The sequence below is a fragment of the Passer domesticus genome, chromosome 18, assembly GCF_036417665.1.
Source record: "Passer domesticus isolate bPasDom1 chromosome 18, bPasDom1.hap1, whole genome shotgun sequence".
Lineage (NCBI taxonomy): Eukaryota > Metazoa > Chordata > Aves > Passeriformes > Passeridae > Passer > Passer domesticus.
Genome location: NC_087491.1, coordinates 4594018 through 4605752, shown reverse-complemented (window position 1 = coordinate 4605752; position 11735 = coordinate 4594018). Strand labels below are relative to the sequence as shown.

The 11735-nt window shown below is 55.0% G+C and overlaps 1 protein-coding gene across 1 annotated transcript in view; it reads left to right on the top strand.

The window, feature by feature from the left end:
- The first annotated feature begins 2011 nt into the window (after positions 1-2011).
- The window catches only part of WHRN (whirlin), a 54075-nt gene continuing 44351 nt past the window's right edge, over positions 2012-11735 (top strand). Inside the window, 1 exon segment of the mRNA XM_064393939.1 lies at positions 2012-2677. Coding sequence (XP_064250009.1) covers positions 2078-2677 — 600 coding nt within the window. The 5' untranslated portion in view covers positions 2012-2077.

Genomic DNA, 11735 nt, shown 5'->3' with positions numbered 1-11735 from the left:
TGGAGTAGAGGTGAAAGGATCAGGGACCAAGTGGCACCTCTGGCATGGGGCAGCCCTGGTGGCTCTGCTCTGGCATTGCCACTCTGCTGCAGAAGGGAGGGCTGGATGTGCTGCTCCAGGCTGGAGCAGCAGAGCGGGGCAGCTCTCTCTGCATCTGCTCGTGTTCACACGTTGGGAGTCTTCGTGTAGGATTAAGAAAGGCTGGAGGAGCTCAGCCACTGCGCTGGTGGGAACAGCAGCGCTTTAAATAGAGGAGTCTGAGCACTCACATCGTGTCTGGGTGCAATTCAAAGACTTGCAGTACCTTGGTTGCCCTTCTCTCACTTTGTTTGGCTGATGTAGGCGTATTTTTGTTTTTACTCGCTTCTCTGTCCTATATTGTCCCTTTTCTTTCCAGTAATGTTGACTGCTCCATCTGCTTATTTATCAGCCCCAGTTCGAACGCGAATTTCAATTAGCAATCTGCTTTGTTTAGTTTTGTTTTAAACAAGGCATTGAGAGCTCCAACAAAGCTTTAATACATAAAGCTACTTGTAATGCAGCTGTTTAAGCTCTTCCATCATATCCATGAACAAAATGAATACTACTGCTATCAAGATTCATCTGATGAATTAGGTTTAATCCTCCTCTACTGTAGCAGATGGAAGGCACTTCAACAAAGACAGAAAGATTTCAAATGACTGAGATGGAAAATGGTCTTTGCTCAGGTGCTTCAGAGACATAAAAGAGACTCAAACCTCATGTAGTAAGAAATAATTCATCCAGCAACCAGAAAAGCAGTCCCTGGATTTCTGCACTCATTCCTGATCCTGATGCTTCTCCTTTGGGTCTGAGGTCACAAGTTCTGGGTGTGGCAGAGAAGAGGGTGGCTACCTGTGCAGGAGCATCCCAGGTGGGAATGTGATTCCCTGAATCCCACCTATCCAGGTTTGCAATACCGTGTGCCTGAGGCCCTGCCAGCTTCTTGATCATCGGATCTGGACAACCAGGATCCCTCACGGGAAGGGCTTCTCTGTCATGGTTGTGTTTACTAAACGAGGATTTAATGGCTGGGAGTTTGGGGTGGAATCCAAACCTGACATCACAGAGAGATTTGGGTTGGAAGGGACCTTACAGATCATCCCATCCCACCCCTGCCATGGCAGGGACACCTCCCACTGTCCCAGGCTGCTCCCAGCCCTGTCCAGCCTGGCCTTGGGCACTGCCAGGGATCCAGGGGCAGCCACAGCTGCTCTGGGCACCCTGTGCCAGGGCCTGCCCACCCTCACTCACTTCTTGAGAACAATTTCTTTCTAAGATCTAATCTAAATTTCTCCTTTTAAAAAACTGCTCCCCCAACTATAGATTCCTTCAACACCCTGTCAGTAGCAAATGTGTCTGAATTTCGTTTAGGTGTGGTTAAAACAAAGCCTGTGCTGAGCCGAAGGGGTGCATCCCCAGCACCACAACTCAGTAGTGACCGTGCCCAGCACTCTGAGGTAACAACAATCCCACACCTGGCACGCCGGGCAATGGAAAAACAGCCCCGCGGGTCAGGTAACGGCTCCGTGTGCCGGGCAGGCTGTTCTCGGCTGTAAACCGATCCCTGCCCGGCGTCCTCCGCCGTGCGTCCTCCACCCCGAGTGCGCTCGCCATGCTGGGATGGACGGAGGGAAGCTGCGGGACTCTGGGATGGGCACGATCCATCCCGGGAGGGCTGAGGAAGGGTGCCAGGACTTTCCATCCCGCGCAGCTCCCACCTGCGCGGGCTCCGCTCTGCGCCGAGCCGCGGGCAGGGCTGGGCGCGCTGATGAGCGCTGATGAGCGGGCGCGCTAATTGCGGGTCCCGCGGGGGCGGGCGCTGGGGCGGGGCGGGGGGGTCCGGTCCCGCCGCCGGGGCCGCTCTGTATAACCCGTCTCCCGGCAACGGCGGCCGCGTCACTTCCTGGGGAGCCGCGGGCGAGCGCACGGACAGGTGGAGCGGCGGGGCCGGCCGGCAGCGGTGCTGCCCGGGGGTGCGCTCCTGCCCGCCCGCCTCGCCTGCGCTGCTCCCCGCTCCGGCCGCTCCATCCCCCGGTGCGGCTCTGCTGCCGCGGCGATGAGCGCGGAGCTGGACGGCGTGTCCGTGCACTCCTCCTCCTCCTCGTCGGGCTCGCTGGGCTCGGCGGCGGGGCCGGCGCCGCGGCCGCTCTCGGCGAACGTGCGGCGGCTGCACCAGGCGCTCACGGCGCTGCTGAGCGAGGCGGAGCGGGAGCGCTTCATCCTCTGCCTCAACGCCTACCACGGCCGCCGCAACGTCTGCGACCTGGTGCGCTCCCTGCGCGCCCTCCTCGACGGGCCCCGCCGCCGGCAGCTGCTGCCGCTGCTGCGCCTCGTCCTGCCGCGCTCCGACCAGCTCCTCTTCGACCAGTACACGGCCGAGGGGCCCTACCTGCCGCCGCCCGGCCGCCCCCCGCCGCCCCCCGCCCCGCCGCCGGTGGTCCCGGGCGAGCTGCGGCAGGTGACGCTGCGCCGGAGCAAAGCCCACGAGGGTCTGGGCTTCAGCATCCGCGGCGGCGCCGAGCACGGCGTGGGCATCTACGTGTCGCTGGTGGAACCGGGCTCTCTGGCCGAGCGGGAGGGGCTGCGCGTCGGCGATCAGATCCTGGGGGTCAACGGCAAGTCCCTGGACAGGGTGACCCACGCCGAGGCGGTCAAGGTAAGGCGGCTCCGCTCCAGGCTCCGGGGGATGTTTCGTCCATCCCGCCTGGTCCCGAGCTCCGCTGTGCGCCCCGTCCCGTTCTGCCTCTCTGGTGCCTCTTCGTGTCTCCCGGCTCCTCCCTTCCCCTCCTGGGTCTTATCCCAGTCCATCCCTGTCCCTTCCCGGCTCCATCCCGGTCAGCCGGTGCGGCCGGAGCCCCCGGTGCCGCTCCCCGGGACGCGGCGCCGGGAGCCCGCAGCCCTCGGCGGAGCGGAGCCGCTCCGCGTTTGCATCGCGCCGGCGACACCGTGCGGGACCAGCCGTGCGCGGAGCCCGAGCGGAAAGTTTGCGGTGGCGATAGCGGTGCCACCCGCGGCAGGGACCGGGCTGCGGGGGTGGCTCCGGGCGCGGCAGGCTCGTCCTGCGCTTTTGTCGCGCCTCTGAAACGCAGCGGTGCCTGCTCGCGGCTCGCCTCCAGCCCGGGAAGCTCGTGGAAGCTGGAAATCTGCGAGAGCCGGGTTTTAAGGGACGTACTCCAGCCGCTCTAGTGGGTTTCTCCTTGCAAAGATAGGGAAACTGAGGCACGGAGAAGCAGAACAGACCCCCCACAAAGGCTGCCCGAGGCAGGAGCAGATCCCCGATTCCCCTCTGAATGTTCCAGGGGGAGAAGGAGAAGGGTTACACAACTGAACTGAGGGCTCCCGCTCTCCCAGCACGGCTCCACATGCCCCGGAGACCTGTTGTAGCCCATAACAGCATGGGGGCTATGGATAAAAGCTGTAATGTGGGGGGAGAACTCCATAAACTGTGGGATTTGCACCTGAAACGCGGGGTTCTGAGGCAAATCCAGGTCTGAGTGTCCCAAACCGTTCCCAGAGCTGATTTTGTGGCTGGTGGACTCTGCTCGGAATGTTCCCGAGGCACAAACCTATCGAGCTGGAGAATCGACTTTTAGAGCAGCAATTTGTAGGCAGCGTGTGGAGAGCTGGGATCTGGCGTGACAAGGCTGTTCTCCAGCTGTTTGTGCTTTAATTTTACCATAATAAGCTAAAGTGGTTCTGTTGGGAGCCTGTTCCATGTGGAGCCTTCCTCTGACAGCACATTAATCTTGCACAGCTTTGAACACTTCTTCCCTGCCGACCTATGTGTTCCCTGCCCCGGCTTTAAATCAGTGCCCTGGGCAAGGGCACGACTTCCAGGCTGGAAATGACTCCCTGGTAATCCTGACAACACAGCAAAGGTTTGTAGGAATTATTTTCCTCTTGTTCCTATTGATAGGACAACAGCAGGGTAAGCTTTCAGTTGTCAGTCTGCAATTTTGTGGCTTGGATATTGCAATCCCCACATATACTGTTATGGCATTGGGATGGAGAGGAACCAGGTGCCAGGAATGCTCTACTCCATGACTTCATCTCCAATTCATCCCACTCTGCTGGGTAATTCACATCACTTTCTGTTTGTTCTCTAATATAATGTAATTGATGCCTTTTAGACATTATTAATTTTGAGTGAAACTAAGTGCTTCCTGCACAGAAATAATTCCTGGAGGACGTGGCTTGCCAAGAGCTATATTTTGTTAATATGATCCTGATAGGAAAAAGCAGCTTAGAAATTGTCTCCTTGTGAGCTGAACTTCTTTCAGCAACAAATTCATCACTCTGCCTCCCTATGCTGGCACCTTCTTGAGCTCCTGGGCTCTTTCCACATCTACAGGGGGTTTTATGACCCACGTCGTGATGGTGGAAACATTTGCTTGTGAAGAGTGGCAGAGTGATTTACAGTACAGCTCTAATAAATCCTTGGGAGATTCTAAAATGAACCAAGTGTTAATTTGCCCTCAGATGCTCCATTTGGGAGGGGGGAAATGAAGAGACTGCCTTCAGTGATGCTCAAGGGCAGTGTTTGAAGGTTTGAGGTACAAACACCTCAGCCCGATGTTTTGGGTGTCATTGAGAGTGGCAGAGCTGCAGGGACAAGAGGTGGTGATGGGTGATGGCTTCGTTTTGTGCTCTGCTTCCCTTTGAATCCTGGCTCTGGGGCACTGACAGCTCTGCAAAGGCCCCTGGCTGTGGTGTCTGCTCTCCTGAGGCACAGCCAGCCTCGCTGTGTCCTGCCCTCCCCACTGGTGGCTCTTGGTCTGCCCTGCAGTGGGGCAGCGTTGGATGGCCAGCATGAGCTCTGCTGGTCTGAGCTTGGTGCTCATAACCCCAGGACTGGGGATTTGATCCCTTTCTTGGCCGTTCACTCAAGGGCTGGACTCGATGATCCTTGTGGTGCCTTCCAACTCAGAATATTCTGTATAAACCAGAACTGGGTTGGTCCTGGAAGTCGTGCACACGCTGTAACGGAGAGAGAGAAAGCTGAGGAGAGAGACTTCGCTAACACAAGCCCCTGGCTGTGTGGCTGAGCTCCCAGACACTCTCAGCTCCGGAGGAGGGGCTGTGCGAGCTCCCCCGGCAGAGCGAGTCTGATGGAGCTCAGCTCCGCTCCCTGCCATGCTCGGGCTCCTCTTCCCCGCCTGTCCTGCAGCCAGCAGCTGTCTGGCCGGGGAGCCCTGCTGTCCATCACAGGCACGGCGTGCCGTGCTCACAGGAGTTGTCAGAGCTCGTTCTTGGGGCCGTGCAGGGCTCGGGAAGGCTCCCGGGCTGAGCGTGACAAACTTCCCGAGCCGCGGATGCGCTCGGTGCCCGCGGGGTGCTCCAGGTGCCCGGCTGTGGCTGTGGCAGCTGCTCAGGCAGAGCAGGAATAAACGCCATGGCTGCATTTGTTTGTGCAGCCTTGGATGAGCAGCCACTGCCTTCCTTTTTCAAGCCGTGGTGGCTGTGTTGCCTTTCCGTGCGTGTCTGGCCGTGCAGGAGCAGCCCAGCTGCTTTTATCCCTTCTCTCCAGGGTGCTGGCAGTGGGGTAGAGCAATTTCTGCTCACTCCTGGAATTTTCAGGCATCGCTCAGTGATGCACCCAGAGTGAATCGTGGCAGCAGATGAGAGCTGCCACAACACTGGGCTAAGTGACCCGTGTGGTGTCCCAGCCCAAAACTCACTGCTGGCCTGTCACCACTGCACTGGTGTTTGCAGATGTTTCCAGTGTAAATTAGATAAAAAGTGCCATTCTGACTTCAACCACAAGATTACCTCAGCTCTCCAAATCAATTCCCTTAATGACCAGCTCCTTAACCTTTACGTGAGCACGGGAGTTTTATGCCTTGTCTGCTCTGAGCTCGGCTGTGCCATCCAAATCCAAATTAAATGACTCCATTACAATTACAGCTCCATCATTGCGGCATTCATGAGTGCACTTTAGCAAAAGATCACCAGCATTTGAATTATGGGGTAAGAGGAGAAGTTTGTGTTGTCTGCCATATTTTTAGAGCTCACTTGGCTTTTATCAGCCTTGCTGTTTAGGATGTTATATTATGCCTATACACTATATATATATATGTATTTTACTATTTATGGTGTATATGCTGCTATATTTGAGCGTATACTGCTATATTTTACCAGTTGTGCTGAAAGGTTGTATTGATAAGCTGTCATCTTTTATCCAGAGGATTAAATTCAAGGTGTTTGTGGCTTTAGACCATCAAAATTACCAGGGAGGTGTTTCCCCAATGCTCTGGGGTTGGCATTAAATTCCCACTCCTTTCTCCCCCACCCTTTACCTTTCTTGCTTTGCTGTAGGTTTTTATGTCCTTTGAATGAAAATACATTTAGGGAGGGAGGGGACAAGAGAAAGTGAAAAGTGGAAAAATCCCTGATTTAGGATTTAGCTTAATGAGCTACACCAGCCCCAAAGAGCTGCACTGGTCCACCGCTGGCCCCAGCTGCTCCTGCTGACAGCAGGGCAGATCTGGATCAGCTTGAGCAAAATCCCCAAAACTCCACGAATTTGGATGTGCTGGGCTTGGGGAGTCTGGTTCTTTGGTGTTGGTGTAAATCTGTGATGGCTTTGCCAAAGTCACTGGGCAAAGTCATTGAGTTTATTCTGCAGGAACTGGAGTAGTTTAAGTGCCTGGGCTTGGGTTTTTCATCTGTGCAGAGAGGCTGGAGGGGCTGGGGAAAGCTTGGGATGAGGCTGACAAGGCAGAGGGGTCCAGGATGTGGCACTGCCAGCCTGTCCTGTGTCCCTGTGACAGCCCTGCCTGGGGAGGGAGGGAGGGAGGGGGATCACGTCCAGGGGGTCTCCTCCTCTCCCTGACCTGTGAGGGAAGGGGATTGCATCAGGGGTACCACATCACACCCCATCCTGGGATAGAGGGGGATCTCATCCCCAGCCATCCCATCTCTGCTCCAGCAGAGCTTTTCACTCCCCCCATCCCTTCCATCTCCTGCTCTGATGGAAGTGTCAAGTGGGCATTTAAAAATAATTAAAAGGAGATTAAAATTCCTTTTATGTCCCATTACTGTGGGTTTTCCCGCTGGCAAACAAGGTGATCTCTTCAGAGATTGTAATATTTCATAAGAAAGGACCCCAGGTGTGGGATTGCCAAAAGACCTCTGAGAAATGACAGCAGAGATGTGCAGCCCTGAGCCTCAAACATATTGAGAGCCATTTTTCTTTGCAGCCTGCTTCCAATAAAGCAAATTTCATGTTGCTTTTTCTTGTGATGCCTGATAAATTGATAACCATGACCTGACACTGCTGATTTAATCACCACAGCACTGGGGCACTGCTCAGGGCAGTGAGTGCAGCTCGGTTTGGTTGGATTTTGATCCTTCCAAGTGCTTGGAGCTGTGGCTGATCAGCCAGAGCAGGGCTGGGATGGCTGAGGGGTGCAGGCAATGCATTGATCCCTGATTCTGTGAGGATTTCAGCCCTGTTCCTTTAACTGCTGCGTGCTTATCGCAGGCTCTGTGTTTTTAGAAGGCACCAAAGAAAGAGGCTTGAAACTTCTCCCCTTCCCCAGGGAGCTGGGGGAGCTGGAGCATGGAAAAGGAGGATGTGACTAGCATCCACCCCAATAGTTAGAGTGGAAATCGCTTCCTGCATCTCTGCATCTGCTTAGAAACAAAAACCCCAAAACTGCACTCACAAAAAAAGCACTCACAGCTTAAAAGGCAGGTGCTGTGTGATGCCAGGGGCTCCTGCTGTGCCCTTCTGTCCTGCACACAGTTTCCATGTCAGCTCCTGTATTCAGCTGGACTCGGAGGGAGAGGGTGGGGAGTGTAAAGCACCAGGATCTTCATCTGGAAAAAAGGAGGAGGGAAAATGGTCACTCTGGAGCTTGGAGGCATCTGCATTTAAAATGACTTTTAAAGCTCCTTGAGGGGGAGGGCTGATGGCAGTGGCAGAGCACGGATGTGGAGGGGCTGCTCCTGGTTCCAGGGCACATCTAAAGCTGTGGTGGAGCAGGTTTGAGCACTGGAGCTCACCTGGAGCTGCTCACGGTCACTGGGAGCTCCAAAGGAATGCCTGGTGTGACTTGGGTCAGGGTGAAGCTGCACACCCAGCCAGGGGCTGTGGGAACGTGGCCTTGGCTGCTCCACCTGGCTCAGGAGTCACTTGTGTTTGCTGCTCTGCCACTGGCTTCCCTCAGTGGGCAAGTTCCTCAGTCATCTGTTTCCCTTCATTTCACCAGCAAATCACAATCAGCCCTAATGAAATCAAATGACTTTATACTGATGGAAAAGATTGGAATGAGGACCTTAATCTCTCCTCTCCTCATAATGCAGGGATGATAGGACTTGGCACCAGGACTGGCTTGTTCATCAGGGTTAGCATTGTCAGGGCATCCTGGAGTTCCTGCAGCATCAATGTTATTTAGTGGGCTCCTTGTAAATAAACAGTCTGCCTTAGCAGAGAAATTGATAAGATAACCTGGAGGATAAAAGCTTATTTCCTTCTAGTGGCCGTTGGAAGAAAGCAAAAGCGTCAGAACTGGTGAATTAAAATATCCTTTACCCAGCTCCCCTGTCCTCAAGGATGAGGATGGATTTTCTTGACACTTTCCTCAATGCCACGGAGAATTATTCAGCTCCAAATGCCCTCAGCTGAAGTGACAAAGCACCTGCTGATGTGATTTACCTCAGGTTCTTTGGACTGGATGCCCTGAGCTCTCCCTGCCAGGAGCAGCAGGTGCTTGGGGAGTGCAGGTGAAGCAGAGTCCTGGAGGAGCCCTGGTCCTGCCAGCTGCCCCTTGCTGGGCTCAGGGATTGCCTCGGAGCCCCCTGGGCTGGACAGGCTGGAGGGGGTTCTGCTCTGTGCAGGCTCTGCCTGGAGTTCCTCGGTGCTTCATCCAGCGTCTTCCTCACTTCCAACATTGATTCGTCCAAAGTTTCCCACCCAGGAATTAACCCTGTTTAGATAGTATGGCCTTGTCTGATGGCATTGTCACATTTAGACAACATGGTGCTTCACATCACTCCTTTCAGCATTGCTTGGAGTGGAGCAGAGAGAGAAGACCCGAGGAAGCAGGAGGCAGTGCTTTAATCACCATTTCCTTTATGCCTCCCCCCTGCCCTGAAAGCACCCAAACAGCTTTGGGTTTGCTTTGTTTCCACAACTATGTGGAATTTCTGCTGTTTTTAGAACCGTCCCGGGCTTGGCTGAGGGCTGCAGTGGGCAGGGAGCATGGAGGGGTGGGAGGATGCAGAGTGGGGATGGGGAGCTGGAGCCCTCGGAGGGCTTGGGGGAAGGTGCTGGAGCTAAGATTTCACTTGACCTTTCCCGGTGAAAGGGACGTGGGCTTCCCGATGCCTTGGGGCTAAATGTGTGCAATCACCATAATTACACATCGATTTGCATTGATTTGCATAAGTGCCTCTACTTGAAAGCCCAACTGCTGTCCTTTGCCCTGGGAGAGGGGGAGAGGTTGGACCGAGCCTCCTGCAACTCCTGTTTGTCCTCCTGCAGGGAACTGTGTCACCCCTGCATCCCTGGTGTCATCCCTGTGTCACCCCTGTGTCCCTGGACCCTGGTACCTGCTGTTGTCCCTGCATCTGTGCTTCCCTCAGCCTCCTCCCATGTCCTGCTCTCCCCTCCTGCCTCTGGGTCACCTTCTCCTCGTTCCTCTTCTCTCTGTTCCTCCCAGTCAGAGCATTCCAGGCTCCTGGTTCCTCTGCTCACATCCAGCTCCCTGTGCTTCGTCAGGGGCTGGGATAGATTTAAAATCATGGAATCCCAGCCTGGTTTGGCTTGGAGGGACCTTACAGCTCGTCCAGTTCCATGGGCAGGGACACCTCCCACTGTCCCAGGCTGCTCCCAGCCCTGTCCAGCCTGGCCTTGGGCACTGCCAGGGATCCAGGGGCAGCCACAGCTGCTCTGGACAGCTTGTTCCAAAATCTCTCCCTGCACTCCGAGGCAGGGGACAGTCTCTCCTTGCTTCACCTGGCAAATTTGGCCTTAACCAGGTGTGCAGTGGGAGCTGTGATAGCCTGCTATCCATCCTGCCTGCAGCTGATCGTTTTGGGGGCAGGAATCCCGTGCCTGCTGTCCTGTCTCGGCACAGGAGCCTTTCAGCTGATGTGGCTCAGTCCCTCTCCTGTAAAATCTCCTGCTCCCCTCCGCAGCAGCCACAGGGAGCTGCTTCATTCCCCCCGGCAGCAGGATTGTTCTGCTCAGTCCACCCGATCCCACAAGCTTAAACCCCCTGAGACCCGCAGGAACACCTTGGAAAGAAGCAGGAAACAGCGGCTGGACAAACCTCTGCCATCGCTCCTGCACGGTGCCGGAACGCGCTGTAAAAGCTCCCCCTGCCTCCCTCCTGTGGAACTGATGCCTTGTGCAGGCTGCCCTAGAACAGAGATGGACAGAGCTACAGAATAAAGCAGGGATTTATTCAAAGGATCTCCTCCATGGATCCACCTTGGGCAGCACAAGAGCCCAGCCAGGGCTGCACCCAAGATGAACCAAAATGGTCCCAAAATGCACGAGCGCTCCCGGGGTCTCTCCCTGGGATCAGCTCTGCTCCATGTGCAGATTGCAGTTCAGTGTCCAGTTCCAGCTTTAGCCCATGCAGTCCCATCCTGCTTGTTTTTCTCTCTTCAGCCCACGTTGTTTGTGCTCTTGGGCTGAGATTTGGATCATTTGTCCTTGGTGCCCAGCTGGAGCAGGAATTGTTTTGTCTCCCTGCTCTGTGCAGAGAGCTCACCATCCCCTGATATGAAGCTCAGATCCACACACTGAAGCAACACAGAATCTGAAAAATAAAAATGCTAAAACCTGAGACACCAGTATCTTAGCATTCTTTCCCTTTGCAGCTTTATTTCTAAACCTGTGCCTTACTTTTTGGGGTCATGCTGGCAAATTCCTGGTGCTCTGCTGGCTGATAACCTCAGCACTGACCTTTGGAACTCACCAGCACAGGGATGCCCATTAACCCTTATCCATTATCCCATAGCCATCATTCCATTATCCAATACCCATTATTCCATGCCCATTATCCCATGCCCATTATCCTCTGCCCACTACCCCATGCCCATCATCCCAGAGCCAAACCAGCTCCAGGCTGTTCCTGCCGGGGGGAAAGCAGCTGCAGGAGGAGGAGGATGGCTCACAATTAATGCTCCCAGTATCCAACTGGGACCTTCCCACTCCGAGCTCCCCGGCTGCTGCTTTAGGGGAAGGTGAGGTGAGGGGCTGTCCCTGCCCCAGGCAGGTTCGGGCAGGCTGCCAGGAGCATCCTGGTGATTCACTGCCCTTCCTTTCTGGCAGCTGTGCTCCTTCTGGGGGGATTTTTGGAGGTGTTTGTACACAGCCTCTCAGGGCCCTTGGGAAGTGGGGAATGAGAGGGGGAAAGGGTGAAGATGGGAGAGGAAAGCCCTCAGTGGTGTGAGACCTGCAGGGTTTCAGAAGGGTGGCAGCTGCCTCTCTGGATCCCAGGAAAGAACAGGGAGCTGTTTGGGTTTTATGGGGGTTTTGGAGGCAGTTGTGGCACATGAGATGTGTGTTTCCTATTTTGATCAGTTTAAACGATCTCCTTCCCTCTCAGAGGGCTTGATAATTAAATAGAGTGTTGTTAGGGGACCAGTGGCCTCATGGAATCAATCTGCCCTTTTCTCTGGCACTTGCTGCTTCTGCTGACGTTTCTGGGCAGTTGGTGACTGTTTCTCTGCTAAAGGTTTTGGCACTAATTCCCAGA